The 18885-nt window shown below is 38.7% G+C and overlaps 1 protein-coding gene across 1 annotated transcript in view; it reads left to right on the top strand.

Moving 5' to 3' along the window:
- Window positions 1-14725, top strand: part of LOC110443369 (protocadherin Fat 4-like) — a 37008-nt gene extending 22283 nt beyond the window's left edge. The window contains exons 7-18 of the mRNA XM_021487550.1: window positions 86-243; window positions 654-774; window positions 1838-2080; window positions 3189-7218; window positions 7818-7931; window positions 8442-8768; window positions 9570-9601; window positions 10104-10126; window positions 10787-10871; window positions 11197-11337; window positions 12434-13343; window positions 14649-14725. Of these exons, the coding sequence (XP_021343225.1) occupies window positions 86-243; window positions 654-774; window positions 1838-2080; window positions 3189-7218; window positions 7818-7931; window positions 8442-8768; window positions 9570-9601; window positions 10104-10126; window positions 10787-10871; window positions 11197-11337; window positions 12434-13335 (6176 nt within the window). The 3' untranslated portion in view covers window positions 13336-13343; window positions 14649-14725. The remainder of the gene's footprint in view (window positions 1-85; window positions 244-653; window positions 775-1837; window positions 2081-3188; window positions 7219-7817; window positions 7932-8441; window positions 8769-9569; window positions 9602-10103; window positions 10127-10786; window positions 10872-11196; window positions 11338-12433; window positions 13344-14648) is intronic.
- The last annotated feature ends 4160 nt before the right edge of the window (window positions 14726-18885 follow it).

Here is an 18885-nt window from a genome sequence, read left to right as displayed (position 1 = left end):
AATAATCAATATATAATATATAGCTAGCTCATGTAACAGTGAAGGTATGAGAGTTTGATCTGGACTTTCTGTATACATTATGTAGGTAATGTAGCGGTCATTGGTGCACTTGACCGGGAGACAACAGAGACCTACACACTGACCATCTCTGCCTACTCCTCCACACTGACCGCTAGTAAGATCACCGGGACTCTGACCATCACTGTCAATGACCTCAATGATAATAGTCCCGTCTTCACACAGGTACATTTTGTACACTTGATTTTTTCAAATTCTTCCAAAATTCCTGGATCTTCCAGAAAAGGTAAAGGTTGAGGGAAATATTTGGAAACCCTGCTAGAAATCCTACACTCCCTTCAAAATGGTCAACTGCATCTCTCAAGATGATATTCATTAATACAATATTGAACTATTGTGAATTTTAAATGTTTCAATTCCACTTCCAATGATATATTCAATGAGGACTTGAACTTGTAAAGGGAAAAGTAAAGGTGCTGGGATATACTCTAATATATTGTTGGTATGTTACGGCCTTGCATTAGAGATAAGGGTGTCCTATAGTAATCACTGTGTCCATCTTTCTGATTATTCATCCTTATTTCTTGGAGATTTCAAATGCCTATAAGTTTAAGTGTATTTGCTTGATTGGACAGGTTATCTATACTCCTGCCACATCTATAGCGGAGGACATCACAACCAACACTGCCATCCTGACAGTAACTGCTGCAGATGCAGACAAACTGACCAATGGTCAAGTCACTTACTCCATCAGCAGTAAGTTCAAAAGAGTGTTATACTGCTGATTTTAATGGATACAAGAGCTGGGCCCGTATTCATAAAACTGTTCTCATACTCAAGCATGGATTCTGTGCTCAAACCTTCTTTCTTGTAACTCGCTTGAATAGTCTCAAACGATCAAAGTCAAAGGTGAAATTGAAAACAGTATTTGGCTTTGAGTCTCTTCAAATTCTTTTCCAAATCATTGACAAAATAAGAGTTGTTTATTAATTTGTAACTAAAACAACAAATTAGGCTTGAGCACAAAATCCATGCTTGAGCATGAGATCCCTTCATGAATACCACCCAGGTGAAACACATATCTGCTTCAGGTTTTAGCTACGAGTTAGAGACCTGATCACAATCGACCATCTTCTCAAGTTTTCTCTGACCATTCACAGTGAAACTCTTAATGATAGATGGTGGAGATTTTAAAATTATGCTTTATGTATCTTACAATAATGATGAAACAAATTATTTCATCTTATACATGTATTAATCACTCTTTGTATACATCAGCATTATCCTAGCTGTAAATTTCTACAGGTGTATCCTGCAATAAGACCAGGGGCCAACTTATTATATCTGACACCAATAGCAGCTTCAATAAACGTACTTTAGATATGAGTGGGCTTATTACCAGGCATGGGCTTATTACCAGGTAAATACGGTATTCTATTTCACAAATACAACAATTGTGTTTATTACATACTTCCTAATAAATACGTTTTTTTTGTATATGCGATACGACACAATTGCTCTAACCCATATCAGCCCTTACCGTATCACACCCCAAAACCCATATCAGCCCTCTCCGTATCAGCCCACAAAACCCGTATCACACCCCTTTTGGATTTTTTGTTTTTTTCAATATTTCAAAAGAATNTATCAGCCCCCCGCCGTAGCACACCCCAAAACCCATATCAGCCCTCTCCGTATCAGCCCGCAAAACCCGTATCACACCCCTTTTGGAAATTATTTGTTTTTCAATATTTCAGAAGAAAAAATAGATCATAAGATAGTAGCAATGTACAATGTATCTTCTTGAATTCTCTCACAGGTGGGAACACAGCTACTGGGTGTGTAATGGCTATTGATTCAGCATCTGGCCAGATCACCAACACCGCCAGCCTAGACTACGAGAGTGCCACTTCCTGTACATTGATCATCCTGGCCACAGACGGCGGTGCCCCTGCACTGGTATCCACGGCAACAGCCATCATCACTATCTCACCTGTTAACGAGGCAACACCTGATTTCGGCGCAGACTTCACTGCATCGTTTTCAGAAAGTGTTGCTATAGGTAACAATACACATATACATTACTTACTTGTGCTGCGTTTTCTTCCAAAACTGGACACTGAGACCTGGTAATATATGGTAGTTTGCAGAGAGTTTCCGACTGTAGAAACTCTACTTGCTATACATTGACTTCATCTGAACCAAATTATTTGGCCAGTTTAAACAAAAAAAGGTGATTATGCAAAGTTTTGTTAAAGACAGTGTGTACTGTAGTCATTAAGGACAAAATGAAAAAATGTATAATACAGTTGAGCCTTGACAATCCAGCCACCACTAGTTATCTGATTGTCCTACTGTCCAGGCAGTTTGTTTTAGGTCTTAGGGGACAGATATTATTTTTTAGCCCACAATCATCACATGGTGAGCTATTCAAAGCATCCTGCGTCTGTGGTCCATCCGTCTGTCCGTCATTCCGTCCATCTGTCTGTCATTCCATCTGTCCTTAAACAATTCTTGTTAGAGCTATTTCTCAGAAAGTACTGAAGGGATCTTTCTCAATTTTCACAAGGAGGTTTCCCATGATCCTTAGTTATGCATATCATTTTTTGGGTCTGATCGCATAACTGAGATGGCCGACAAGCAGCCATCTTGAATTTGAGAGTTAAAGTTTGTTAGTGCTATTTCTGTGAAAAAACAGGGAGTATCTTTCGCAGATTTCACAGGAAGTTACCCTTGGTCCTGAGTTGTTCATGTTAACTTTTAAGTTTGATCAAAAGACTGATCAAGATGGCGAAAAGGCAAACTGATCAAACAGATAAGAGAGAAAAAAAGAGAAATGATTGAACTGACATAGAACTAATGAAGATGGTACAATGGTGGGCACCAAGATCTCATTTCGATACCAAATTGCTACTGTTATCCAACAATGCATTGATTTGTAGTGGAAATGATGATGGCTGGATTATTGAGGCTCCAGCTAGTGCATTGGAGCAATATACAAATTTGACATGTTCAGGGTTTTTTCGTTCTAACTGTACCTTACACTGTTTCCAATACATATATTTTCGCATTAATCAGTAAAGAGAGAGATAATCTCGAATTCAATTATATGTTTAGTACAAGTAAAGATTTTAACTCAGACTTAAGCGGCTGTTTTTTTGTGATCACAGGTACTTCTGTTACTGCAGCTGTTGCTACAGATACTGATGCAGGTAACGACGGTGTTATCAAATACTCCCTCAACACATTTGGAACAGTATTCAACATAGATGCCAGTAACGGGAATATCTACTTGGCAACAAATCTTGACAGGGAGACAACCCCATCCTATGTGGTGGTAGTTCATGGAATCGACCAATCAGGTACCACCAAGAAAACAGGAAGTGTTTCAATCACCATCAGCATTGACGATGCAAATGACAATACGCCATCTTGTGCCTCCACAATATTGTTCAAGGAATTGACGTCTGTCGCTGTCAATGATATAGTGCACTCGTTGACTTGTACTGATGCAGACACCGGGGTCAATGCAGCCTTGACCTATGCAATCACCAGTGGCAACACTAACACAGACTTTGCAGTCAGTGCAACAGGTGTTGTGACTGTGGCAAACCTGCCAAGTCAGACCGATTACCAGTTACAGATTGTTGTCTCTGATACAGGAGCCACGCCCTTAACGACAACTGTGTACCTCACCATCAAAGTTTATGTTGACCCCATCTTTACTGCCTTACCGACAACAGAGTCTGTCATCGAATCCACAGCAATCGGAACACTCATACACACAGTGCTAGTAACTGTGGCATCTGGTTTGAAATCCTTCCAGATGGTGAGTGGCAATGCGGATGGTAAATTCAGTATAAATGCTGTGTCTGGTAAACTGTTTCTTTACGGTACATTGGACAGGGAGACAACTCCGAGCTACAGTCTTGTAATACGGGTGACGGACACGGTCAGCACCCTGACCGCTGACGCTACACTGACCATCACAGTGACTGATTTTAATGACATCACCCCAAGCTTCCCAAACTCTTTCTATTCGCTGTCCGCTGTTGAGAATGTGATTGCTGGAACAAACATGCAGAACCTGGCAGCAGCAGACACAGATGTTGGAGTTAACGCCGACTTGACCTACACGATTGTCAGCGGCAATGCTGAGGGGAAGTTTGCAATCAGTTCAACAGGGCTGTTGACAACAGCTAATACCTTGGATGCAGAAACCACTTCATCATACACACTTGTCATAACAGCCGAGGACAACGGAGCGACAAAATTAACTGGTACGACAACTGTATATGCATCAGTGACTAATGTCGATGAATTTCCAGTAACTTTCGGTGTTGCTGGAAATGCCTATACTGACACCCTGGCAGAGGACACAGCCACAGGTACCACATTCTTCACCATAAATGCATCTGACCAAGATGTAGACACAGTGATGTCCTATTCCATTACAGCTGGCAATGCTGCAGGGATTTTTGTGATTGACTCCACAACAGGGGAAATCATTTTATCAAATTTTTTGGATAGAGAGACAGCCGCAAGTCATTCTCTGACAATCACGGCAGATAATGGAGCAGGGACGACCCTAGATGCCACACTAGACATCACAGTTTCAGATGTCAATGATAATGATCCAGATTTTACTCCTTCGTTTGTATACACATTCAGCGTAGATGAAGACCAAGGAGCGGGTATCACTGTTGGAACGGTAACGTCGTCTGATATTGACAGTGGTGTTAACGCTAACATCGTACTTTCAATAGTTGGCGGTAATACAGGAACTGCTTTCCAGCTGGTCGGTTCAGATATCAAACTGATAGCTGCTCTGGACTTTGAAACAACACCAAATTACATCCTTCTCATTCAAGCTCTTGATCAAGGCACACCAGCCAGGTCGACAACGGCAACTGTGAATATCGCCGTCAACCCTATCTATGCACAACCTCAGACAGCTGTGACAAATGATGCTGTAACCATAGCAGAGAATACTGCACTTAATACACTGATTTACGACATGGATGCAACTGTACTTGGAGCTATAGAGGGCACCACTGGTGATCTTCAGTATGTCATACAATCTGGAAATGCTGAGGGGAAATTTTCTGTCTCACTCTACACCGGAGAGTTGACATTGGTCGGTGCACTTGACAGAGAGACAACAGCAAGCTATATCATTGTCATTCGAGCAGAGAACAGAAATGATGCTACGAAAAGAGACACTGTGTCTTTAACTGTAACATTGACTGACATTAACGACAGCGATCCTGTGTTTAACCCTGTATCGTATACATGGTCTATAGATGAAGGGCTTATTGTTGGTTCTACACCTGGTACAGTAACGGCAACGGATGCTGATTCAGGGACAAATGCTGCAATAACTTTCTCAATTGTTGCAGGGGAAGGTAACTCTGATTTCACAATAGACGGTACAACTGGAGTCATCTCGACCACCGTGATTCTGAATGCTGCGACACAGGCAGGCTACCTCCTGACTGTGGAAGCCATTGACGGTGGGACAACACCAGGCACAGGAACCAGTACCGTCGTTGTCAATGTTAATGATGTCAATGACCAGACACCTACCTTCGGTCAAACGACGTACAACTTTGAGATCAGTGAGGGTGTTAGTGTTGCTGAAACAGTTTTTAATTTCTATGCCGCCGACAGTGACACAGGCGTTAATGGTAGGGTCAACTATAATATCGTAAGTGGAAATGCAGCTTTAAAGTTCAACCTTATATCTACAAGTGGTCACCTGGTGATGGCAAACACCTTAGACAGAGAATCACTGAGTTCCTATGTCCTCGTAGTGGAGGCGACAGACAGTGGTGCAACACCAAATACAGGGACAACCACCCTCTCTGTCACGGTGTTAGATATTAATGATAACACTCCAGTGTTTGCCATGGATCCCTATACGGCTATTGTGTTACGGACGGCTGCCTCCTCCTCCACGGTGACAACTGTTGCAGCCACAGATGCAGATGCAGGGACCAATGGTGACCTACGGTACTCCATAGTGAGTGGAAATCCTGATAACCTGTTCCACGTGGATTCCACTTCTGGTGTGGTGGCCACTCTAGGGCTGCTGACTGCTGCGGCAGACAGCCATGCCCTGGTAATCCAGGCAGAAGATCAAGGTGTGGCTTACCGTTCAGCCACTACAACTCTCAGCATTACTGTGGACCCAATCATTAGTCCTACTGTCAGTGATTTTACCTTCACAGCATCTGAGAGTGTTGCTACCAACTACATCGTTGGTACTGTTACCACAAATCCAGTACATGCAGTAGGTGCCACAGTTGATTTCACAATCGTCAGTGGCAACCAGGCTGGCCACTTTCAGATCGGCGGCACTAATGGACAAATTACAATTGTTAACACCCTAGATTACGAAACAACAACCGATTTCTATCTTCTGGTGAATTTGAAAGACAGGACAGATGCTACACTTGACTACGATAAAAACATCCATATCATTGTGACAGACGCTAATGATCTGACCCCAGTGTTTAACCCGACTTCATACACGAAATCACTGGTAGAGAACTCTCCTGTAGGAGTTACAGTTTTCCAAGTCACAGCGACAGACAGGGATTCCGGAACAAATGCACAGATGACCTTTGAACTCTCTTCAGCAGTTCCCTTGGCAAACACATATCTACAGATTGACAGCAATGGTGTCATCACTGTGAAACAGGAAGTGGATTATGAAACTGTCACCGCCATTGTTTTCGAAGTATTAGCTAAAGATGGAGGAACTCCCACAAATACTGGTACTGCCGCTGTCACAGTAAATATTATCAATGTTCTGGACACTGCTACAGTGACAGGGTCAGCCTCCCATTTCTTCTCCCTGGAGTGTGCAACTGAGGCATCAAACGCTGAGGTGATCAAGACTCTTACTGGAACAGATTTTGGCCTGACAGTGGGAGCCACAGACACCCTGACTTTTGCCACTCTCAGCAGTGGTGGCGTTTTCAGTGTTGGGTCCACCTCTGGTGACTTTGCTGTACAGGATAAGACCTACCTTTTCTCAGATTCACGATATTTCATGGACGTCATTGCCAAGGTAACCACCACAGCCAATGTGGTGACAGCTTCGTCGGGTCTGATGCGTGTTGACGCATTTGTTGCCAGTACTTCAGTAGTGGTGTTGACTCACAGCGTTGATGTGGCAACTGTATCTGCTCAAACGTAAGGAAAGTAGAAATCGTTTATAGTTCAGAATTTAAAATATTTCAAGAAATAATGATTCAATTCAATTGAAATTCAAATACTGTAACAGTTAAAAAAAAATTGTAGGACTCTAATTTTTGCTGTAACAATTTTTCTATGAAAATTATATTCCTCGAAATTAATAGCAAAACAGTCCATTCTTACTATGTATTGCACGATCTGCAGTGGCCAGTAGACTTGAAATTTATGGGGAAAAAATTATCCCTCGAAAATTACAATTTTAGCAAATCTGCCAATATTAAGTACCTTGAAAAAAAATCCCAGATTTTTACAGTACTGGTAAATTGTAAATATTTCTTAACATGGAAATAAACAAGGAACATATCAAAGTTCTTCAATCGTGAGGATTCAATGATTCATAGTACTGGAAACCTTTCAAAATAAAATCCATGTTTTCCATTTTATTTATTTTTACCTGAACTTTTAAGCATATTGTTTAGTATTGAACCACCCCTGTGTACAGTAGAACGGTCCTCCCTGAGTATCTGGACCTCCTGGTGTAATCAAGAGTGAAACATGGCTCAAATACAGGCCTATTTTACCTCTTCATTTTACAGTAACACCCTGCGTACAGCCCTCCAGACGCTGTTTCCTGCAACAACACGTTTGGAGATCTGGAAACATCAAGGTTCTTCTTCAACAGCGCGTCGTCGTCGTCTCTTGGCTACTGGGTAAGTATGCTCCGAGCCTGCTGAAAAACAAAATTTGTATCTGTTCAAGAAGGAACAGTCTTGCTGGTGTTATATTCATAATTTACCAAATAAAGTTTTTCACACAAAGATGACATATTTGACCATGAGAGAGCACCATAACACATACAGTATATGAAGGTGTGATGTCTTCACATCAAGTTTTGAGTTTGCTTACATCTCAAAATGTTGCATGATGCAGGTACAGGAGGGGGGGTCTGCAGGTCAGTTTGAGATAGTGCATATCAGGAAATGTTCACTGCAGTTAATGAAGGGCAGAATGAACACTGGGTAAACATGTACTGGTGAGAGGTGAGTAATTGATGAGGTGAAAGTTTCCCAGTTTACAGTAGGCTCCACTGTACAAACAAGCCCAACAAGTTTCCACTAGACATGTAAACATAATGTTCATGTTTCAATAGGTTCACTGTACACATATACAGAATAATGATTACAGTAAAACTTAATGCTGCACTTTTATAATCTGCACAGATCTGAGAGTCTGATTTATGTAGTGACCGACACATCAGCAGACACGCTGGATGGTCTGGAGACCGCCAAGTCATTCCAGACTCAGTCAGAGATACTGTCAGTTCTACAGCAGGCGGACGGATCGCCTGCCACTGCCCTGTCCAGTGCGACCTTTTCGACCTTCCCTGTAACAGCCGTGAGCAGCTACACCTCCAGTAGTTCAACTACAACTAACTGGGCCCAGACCACAGTCGGTATTGCTGTCCTCTCAACCATCGGCTGCAGTATCGTCCTCCTAGCCTCCATATTGGCCACATACTTCTTCTGTACGCGGTCACGCAAGTACAGGTAAAAGCAAGATGTACAAATCAATTTTTAACTTACCTAGCTGCAAATGCCTATGAGCTCATGTGAAGAGCTGGGATATCTCTCTATCAACACCATTTTACTTTTGACAATTTCCTTTGAACCATAAGTGACCATGGTGACCATGGTGACATGATATTTGGCATGTTTCCCTACGTGATCAAGATCTATCAAATTTATTTAAAAATAATTAACATAATAGTAACAACATTGACCCACATTCAAGTGTACAAGATGCACAAGAGTAAATTTGTCAAAAACATAAAACAACATCATCTGTCAGGATTTTTATTATGTAGCTTACAGAGATGACAGGATGGTAAGTGTTTGGCTCTTATGAATTACCGGTAATCTATTTTCAAGGTCACAGAGGATATTAATATATTGAATTGTTCAAATGGGAACTATGAGGCCGGGAGTAATTATATATAGCTTGTAGCTTGCTAGCATGAGTGACTATAAAATGTGTAACAGTAAATGACCCTGACCTTCATGATAAATTCACAGTCACAAGGATGTGTTAAAATATTCAAATGACCACATTTTATGAATAATGATGTATCTATAGTAAGGAGATTCTGCCTATAGCATCCTGGGGGGAAAGTAAGCTGTCAAAATTAATGACCATTACCTATATTCAAAATAACAGAGGTCTAATGGATTGGGAACTTTCCCTATTTCCAATAAAGTGTATCGCAACAAAATTTAAAAAAGAAAACAGTTTTTAGTGTACAAGTTTTCAGTCAAGATCAATACTGATTTATATGTATTTGATGTTTCTAGGTTGAATGAGGAAGACAAAGCACAAGACAACAGTAAGTTTCACCTGGTGAAAAAGTATGTTTTAAGTAGATTGCCTAAAGAAAAAAATGTCAGGTTTAAAAACTTGTAAAACCTGTCTAAACTTTCACCCTATAGGACAAGGCCTATTGGCCAGATTAAACAGGATGTCCAATTCTACAGATCATATAGAGTAACTTTCGTAAGAAATAGATTAGACAGGATGTTGTTATACCCAGGGGTCAGATTAAACAGATTTTGCTGTACCCTAGTTACAGGAGATTAATGAAATTGTTATCATGGTTTGTTTGCACATAAACAATTTTCCATATGTACCTTATTTTGGTCTTTCATATTCAGTCATGATTTTCTTACAACTTATCAGGATATTTTTATCGAGTGGCAATTCTTTTGATCTAATCAATTTATTTCATATTCTATAGTGATGCTTATATAAAATCATACTATTTTTACATTAAATCCTGACAGTCATACCTGTATATTCACTAACAGTCCGGCTTTATTTTGGTTTTACAGATTTCACTGATGCAAGAGCAGTGGTAATGTATATCAAAGTTTGTTAAGGATATATGTACTACCTTCCTGTGAAGTGTATCTTCATTACAAGAGAGTTCCACATTGTAAGACCTGTAAAATCTGTTTAATAAAAGTTGATCTTTAACGAGAGATTTTAAGGGAAATAACTCTGACAGAAATCACAGGTATAATTTGTAAGGTAGAGCCTATATTCTTAAGAAGTTGACATTGACATGTGAGATTATTCTTGGGTGTTTTTTTATCATGACTTATACAACTTTTCTGATAATTAAATTGAAATTGTTTAAAAATCCCAATTGACCTAGTTGTATTACCGCAGAATATCAGCAATATGACAACAGAGATTGATTGTTGCAGAAGAAATTATGTATGGGTTCTACATTGATCAAAACAATCAATTCTGATATTTTCAGTCTTACAAAGCATACTGTAGGTTTTTTTTAACATGCCAGGGTTTCTCAATTTCCTCATTACTGCAGGTACGATTTTAGACTATTGTGATAGGAGAAGAAAATTGCATGGCTAGGACCCTTCAAACTCTAGATTGACACTCAAATCAATCGGGCTACCTGCTCGCAATTTATCAACTCAGTCCAATCCCACACCAAGACTGGGCCACAGTAATGTTGCATTAAAAATTTCTGTTTTTCATTTTTCATCAGAATAAAGATGACCGACACCCTTTGGTACCTCAATACAGTGACAGAGACAGTGTGTTTGGGAAACAACCAATCACAGGCAAGACGGGTGAGCTACAGGCCTTTACTGTAGAGACTTAGAGTTGGACATTGTAATAATTAGCTCCGATATTTTGAATACCCTGTTCATATCAAAGAAGATTTTTGATCTCAATTTTGTTTTTAGGAACTACGAAAGAAAATAAACAAGGCAGAATTTTCTTATTAGATAGTGAAGAAAGTGAATAGTTTCAAGATTACAAAAATAAAAAATTATGATTTAGTGTGTGTATATACAATATATTTGAGCAATGAAAAGTGAAATTAAGCTTAAGTATGATGATTTAAACTGAATCTACTTAAAACATTTATTCACCCACTTTTATGTTCCCTAGTGGAAGTGGAATCGCCCCCTCCTCAGGCACACATGCTGAATGGTGTTGCTAGTGGTTACCATCCATCCAATCAGAAGCCTACAAAAAAGTCTAAACAGGATATCAGCGTGTCTATGATGAACGGACAATCCTATGACAATGGTAGGATATTGGGGGAAACTGAAAACCACCATTTATTTGATTTTACTCACTAGGTTCACACGATCGTCTTCAGATTTAACAATCTTTTTACCATTCAGTGCAAAATGTTTTTTCTTGTGTAAAAATATAAGACAGTACAAAGAAACCAAGGAGAAGAGATTTGAAAGTTTAACTAATAAGTGTTGTGTGCTTTGATAGCATTTCATGTTCCTCTTTGCAGAACTGTATTTTCTCACACCATAGATTTGTAATCAAATTTTGAATAATGTCATCTTGCAAGTGAAACAGTTTCACAAAACTTAAGATTTAAGTCAAGCTTTGTTATCTAATAGCATGTCAAAATATGTTAAAATATACAGTTTAACTAAATCCACATAAAGATGTCAGATGACCAACATTTACAACATTTAAGTACATTTTAGCTTAGTATTAAATTAGTTCACATAAATGACCTTGACCTTTACTTCAAACAATTCCATTAATAGAACTAGATCGAAAGACTAGATTATATATATAGTGGACTGTGTCTAAACCTAACCCCCTATTGTATTATCATTGGCCAAGTTTGTAGAGAGTTAGTAGCTTACTCAGATAATTGTGAAGTTGTTGTAATAGAATACTTTGGCTCATTTTCAAGGTCACAGGCAAGGCTTTTATATCTTGAGTCAGGATATTTGATATGTAAATTTGTGTAAGTTAATTGGCTTGACTCATTTTCAATATCACAAGGGCCAAACGTGTTTAAAGCTTCAAACAACTTCTTCTGTAGATGTATACAACCTAGAGTCATATAATTTGTCCTTCAGCTTTCTATGGTGAAGGGCTGTCAAAGGTTGTCAAATGTTTGACTATGGCCCACTCTCAACGTCACAGGGACAAAATGTTTTCAAATAAAAATGAACCAAAACAAAAGCTAGAGGGAATTTAAGACCTATAGGCCTGATGTCATTGAAACATATAATTCAAAGACATTCTTTTATAATAATGAAGAAGTTCTGTTACAAAAGTAAAAACTAATTTAATGGATGTATACAAATTTAATAGTTGTGTAGTTGTTTTCCATGGTTTTACTTTTTACATTGCTGTGTTTTTGCAGTCACACCTGAGCACTGTGCACCTACCTCTTCCCCTGCACTCAGTGACCTTGTTCTCACCTCACTAGATGACCTAGATAAAGACATTGTTCTCACAAAACCTCGTATGCACATCCTGGTAACCATGGATACCCCTATTCCATCATGTGACCCTCCCTCCCCCGTACCACCCTGGAACGTTAGTTCTTCTGTCAGTCTCAATAGTAATCACCATGACAGCATTGATGGTACCTCTCTTAGTAACCATGGTGACCACGATGTTAGTTGCTATGGTAACCAAAATGGAAGTAACCATATCTATCATGGGGATAAAATTAGAATTGATGAATATTTGTGTACAAAGGATCATGGGACTGTGAGAAAAGGGAAGACAGATAGTCAAACTTCTGATCAAAATGGATCAGCCATTTATAACCCAGAACATGAGTTGAAACCAAGAGCGAGATCTGCATCACAACCTTGGGATGTCTTACTCCGGAAGGCTGGATTTGGTCTTCAGAGTCTCAGGAAATCTGCACAGATCAGACGGCCGCTGCCAATGCCAATTTTTAAAGATAGCAAAAATGGGTCAAAAATGGAGTATAAGAAAGACACAAGTAGCAATCTTGATATAATCATTCCCAGGCCAAGCGGTAATTGTATGGATACTCTCGATCCATTAGATAAAGGTAGGACCATAGGTTTTGTCAAGCCAATGTACAGAGCACCTGTCTCTGTACAATATGTTAAGTCTAACGGAAAAAACGGTATTACAAGTCCAAAACCTGGTCAAGATGCACACCTCAACACCAAGAATGCCTGGGCAAGACTTGTAGGCAGGAGGCCGACGAAGCCGACGACACAGGCAGGGAAACAGCTGGGGTGGGAAAAGATGGCAGGCAAGAACGGTGTCTGCGATCAGTAGGGACAAAGGTCATTGTTTCCTGTGCTTCCATTTGGTATGAAATAAATACATGTTAATCTCAATTTCATTTGTAAAACATTACTAGAAGCTTATTCAGGCTTGATTTGTTTGAATTTAGTTCAGACTTCATTAGTCTGTAGTGAGATCAGATTTACATGCTCAAAACAGTGGTCCCTGTTCATTCTGACAACTCAATGTTAGTTTTCAGGAACAAGTTATCCTGATCCTCTCTTGTATTCATTATTCCTGATTTTTGTTTTGATTTTGTGGTGTTTTTTTAAATTTTGTTTTTGGTGGTGGTGGTGGGGAATACATTGAAATAATGAAAATGCCTGAACAAGGTACCACTGTACATAGCTGATTTTGCTGTTCTAGGTCAAGGTTCATGAGTTTTGCAATTACATGTAGATAAACCTGCACTTTACATTATCAGTTACATTACTGTATATGACTTATAATATTGATTTTCCTTTTTATTTTCTTCTTTATATTTTCTTTCTCTCAATTTTGCAAATGAAATGATAATCTCCAAAATCTGAAAACACTGGAACTTGAATAATTTGGATTATTATTATCCACAAATATATATTGATTTCATTTTTAAGGGTGTTGCCACCTTACAAACAATGTGATCAGATTTATCTCCCTTAAAAATATCTTATCTAAATCTGTATTTACATTCATTCCTTAACTTAGATTTTCTGTTGGAAAGTATTACTTGAGTTAAAGTAAAATCCGGATTTAAGGAAAATGTCATTACTTTAGCAATGCCTTCCAATAGGAAAACTTAGGAAGGTCTACTGGTTAAAGAATGTTGTTTAAAACTGGTGCCTGGCCCATTAAAACGACTTGGCTTAGTGTTGTACTGGCCCACATTTACTGTATTTACTGGGTGCTGCTATTTTTATATATATGTAAGTTACTCATCTTGATTTAACCCTCTTTTTCAAGTAAAAACAGTCAATATATTTTTTTCAAGTGTGAGTGTTTCAGTATATGTTTCCTTGTATGTTTTTCAAACTTGTTATCATAAAGATTAACTAAACGAGAAAACATGTCGTAAAAAAAGAAACTTTGTAGGTTTCATTATATGGAACTCTTTAAGAAAAAAGGTAGGAAGTTAGCATGTATCTTTAGTGATGATTCCTCTTTCTAAACTGTATCCAGAACTTTTATAAATGGTGTCAAGCTAATGAGGTTTGCATAGAAAAATTATTTCGGTAACTATAATAATTATTTTATGCAACTGTTTTAAAAGAAAACTGTTAACGAAACAATTATGTATAATTTGTCTTTTAATGAATTTCGTGCAGTTCCTGGTCCACTCTTCAGTAATGGAGGCAAGAAAGGACCATACAAAGAGCAGTCTGACCTGAGATCGGAGGCAGGGTCACACAGTGATGGGACGGTCACACCTAGAAACATACTCATCCAGTCTCCAACTTCCGGCCAGAACAGCTATCTCTAGTACCAGGAACCATACCGTCACAAATATCTGTCTCAACTCAACACAAGGAAACAAAGTTAATGTCACATTTATTTTGAAGATTCCTAGTGTGGTTGACATTTTTACATCCTTCTGGGGCCACTTGTGTCGGAGTCATTGGATTAACAGAATTTGAATCATGAATGTTTCCAAAATTATTGAAATTATAGTGAAATTGTGTGTGTCAAGGTTTTTGATATTCATCTGACAATAAGAATTATGATAACAGTCTTGAACAATTTCAGAAGGATAAACATTTTGAAAATTTATCTTAATTTAAGAGAAAAAAAATCAAATTGTTTATCAAAATTATTTGAAGACAACAATGATTGATGCATTGTATTAAAATGAGTTTTGAGACGATAGGTGAGAGACGAGAGGTGAGAGACCATAGGTGAGAATCGAGAGGTGAGAAACGATAGGTGAGAGACAATAGGTGAGAGACAATAGGAGTGAGAGATGATAGGTGAGAGACAATAGGTGAAAGACAAAGAGACGACAGGTGAGAGATGATAGGTGAGAGACAATAGGTGATAGGTGAGAGACAATAGGTGATAGGTGAGAGACAATAGTGATAGGTGAGAGACGATAGGTTATAGGTGAGAGACAATAGGTGAAAGATGATAGGTGATGGGTGAGAGATGATAGGTGATAGGTGAGAGACAATAGGTGAGAGACGATAGGTGATAGGTGATAGGTGATGGGTGAGAGACGATAGGCGATAGGTGATAGATGAGAGACAATTGGTGAGAGAAGATAGGTGAGAGATGATAGGTGATAGGTGAGACATTAGGTGAGAGACAATAGGTGATAGGTGAGAGACGATAGATGAGAGACAATAGGTGATGGGTGAGTGACAATAGGTGGTGGGTAATAGACGATAGGTGATAGGTGAGAGACGATAGGTGATAGGTGAGAGACAATTGGTGAGAGACGATAGGTGATATCTGATAGGTGAGAGACAATAAGTGAGAGACAATAGGTGATAGGTGAGAGACAATAGGTGATGGGTGAGAGACGATATGTGATAAGTGAGAGACGATAGGTGAGAGACAACAGGTGAAAGACGATAGGTGAGGGGAAGATAGGTGAGAGACAATAGGTGACAGATGAGAGGTGAGAGACAATAGGTGAGAGACGATAAGTGAGAATCGAGAGGTGAGAAACAATAGGTGAGAGACAATAGGTGAGAGACAATAGGAGTGAGAGACAATAGGAGTGAGAGATGATAGGTGAGAGACAATAGAAGTGAGAGACAATAGGAGTGAGAGATGATAGGTGAGAAACAATAGGATTGAGAGACAATAGGTGAGAGACGATAGGAGTGAGAGATGATAGGAGTGAGAGACAATAGGAGTGAGAGACAATAGGAGTGAGAGACAATAGGTTAGAGACGCACCAGATAGCAACAAGCTTCACCTTCCACAGATTTATGACCCCAAGGTCAAAATCACTACAATCCGGGTTCAAAGTTCAAATTATAGAAATTGTTATCTGAATTTTTATTTCGGCTTAACATTATTTTCGAAACTTTATAGATATGTGTATCATGATTGGATATGTATTATTTACTAATACAAGTCAAGGTCACAAGGGGGGTGGTGAAATTTCAAATCACTGTTACTTTTCTAAACTGTATCTTTTGAATCGCTAAACATTGGTTTTTGAAAACTTCAAAAATATGTGTTTCATGATAGCTGTGCATTGTTTGCCATTCAAAAGCCCAATAACCTCAAGGCCAAGGTCACTTCAAGATCAAAATCCTGACAAGGGGCCAAACTGCTATTACACAATGTATGTATTGATTTATAAAAAAAAAATGTGCAAGTAAAATTTATCAACAAATGTTTATTCAAAGTATATATTTTATCATGATTGAAGCCAGTTTTTGTGTCGCCTGCGAAAAAGCTGGTGACACATAGGTATTGCTAACTCAAACTCAAACTTCATGCAGTGCTTCCTTAGCAAAAGTGCTTCCTTGGGATTGCTTTTCAGGTCCGAAGGTCAAAGGTCAAGGTCCTGTTACTATAAATAAAAAATCTGTCTTCGTGCGATAACTTGAATTTCCTTGGGCCGACCAAGCTCAAACTTCATGCAGTGCTTCCTTAGCAAAAGTGCTTCCTTGGGATTGCTTTTCAGGTCCGGAGGTCAAAGGTCAAGGTCACTGTTACTATAAATAGAAAATCTGTTTTCGTGCGATAACCTGAGTTTCCTTTGGCCGATCAAACTCAAACTTCATGCAGTGCTTCCTCAGCAAAAGTGCTTGCTTGGGATTGCTTTTCAGGTCCTAAGGTCAAAGGTCAAGGTCCCTGTTACTATAAATAAAAAATCTGTTTTCGTGCGATAACTTGAGTTTCCTTTGGCCGATCAAACTAAAACTTCATGCAGTGCTAAGCACAATCTCCCAGCTTCCTGCGCAGGCGACACATCCACTTCCGTGGAATAATTTTGGAATAAAGAAATGAGTTATCTATTTGCAATCAATGTTCTTTGTTGTTTTTGTTGGAAACTATTATCCACAATGCTGAATGGTGAACAACAAATTCTCCATAGAAAAGACCAGCTCAGATTTTCAGCATGTTCCGTTTTCCACATTATTACAATTATTCAGACATGTTACGTGTGTCTGTAATATATGATCTAAAGAGAATAAATCCTAGTAAATTTTGTAACGGTACTACTGAGTTATCGTGAAATATGTTGGGTACTTGTAAATAATACCTGTTAAATTGTAGTTATGCTCTAAACAACTATATATTCTCTCCTTCTTGAAAGAAATCACCATTTCCCTCTCATTTAAAATAGGAAGTTAGTTCTATTACTTCAAACATATACTTCTTTTTTTACCATGTTCTGTCTTGAACCTGGCTTTTGATGAGTTCGTAAAATATATCAGGATGTATAAGAAACCTTATCAGAAACGATTTACATATGATGGTTAATGAATGGAATGGGGGGCTTACAGATTTTCATGAAGTGCTTGTCCCCCTTAAGATATATTCCAATAAGATATATATCAATGGGTAAACCGTTTCCAAGCACAATAGCATAAGGCAGTATAAACCTTACAAGGAAAATCGGCAAACTAGGTTCAGAATTAGTATAATAGTTTAAATTTTAAGTCTTATAATATTACCGATAAAATGTGAAGATTGAAGTGAACTTCTATGAGCGATTAAAATTGCAGTTGTATGAATAATGAAGAGAAATGAGTATCAGTATAAAAACTTGCCACGTCTGCCTACTATTATGTCCTATTAAAAGTCTTTTGTCTTGGTTCAGTTTTGGCAGACACACGGAAATGTGACATTTTCCTGATTTGGCTTTGTCCTAGAATCTGACATTTCAGATTTCAGATTTTATTTCCAACACTCAGACAAATGAAATACATGTACATGAATTCATATATTAAAGTATGACAGGATGGACAGGTGCATGCATGTATCATGAAGATACTGATATATATATATATGCATGATAACCTGTTGTACAAATGAACTATTTTGTAATTAGACACAGCAATGCAAACATATATGTAAACAGACACCCATATATCCAGACCTTTGCATATACATAGCGTGTGTACATACGCATGCACACACCCACACATACATACACACATCCTCGTCCTCATTCCCAGGGCCCATATCGCTCTGGGAAAATACATGGAAAATGATCTTCCACTCAAACAAATGCAATGTGTTGTCGGTGACTAAAAACAAAACTCCAATAGTCCATAATTATACTTTACATGGACACATACTGGAACATCTTAGTCAGGCCAAGTATCTGGGTGTAACACTATCATCTGACCTTACATGGGATTCACATATAAATACTATCTGCCCAAAAGCAAATTCTACGCTAGGCTTTTTAAGACGAAATCTTAAAATTGGCTCAACATCAGCCAAAGTACAGGCATACAAATCATTAGTTTGACCATCACTTGAGTATGCCTGTACAGTATGGGACCCTCACACCCAAACAAATATTGACAAGTTGGAAATGGTCCAGCGAAGGGCAGCGCGCTATGTGCTCAATAAGCACAGGTACAACCATCGTAC

Source organism: Mizuhopecten yessoensis, unplaced genomic scaffold (assembly GCF_002113885.1).
Source record: "Mizuhopecten yessoensis strain PY_sf001 unplaced genomic scaffold, ASM211388v2 scaffold716341, whole genome shotgun sequence".
Classification (NCBI taxonomy): domain Eukaryota; kingdom Metazoa; phylum Mollusca; class Bivalvia; order Pectinida; family Pectinidae; genus Mizuhopecten; species Mizuhopecten yessoensis.
This window is presented reverse-complemented; position numbering and strand designations above follow the sequence as displayed.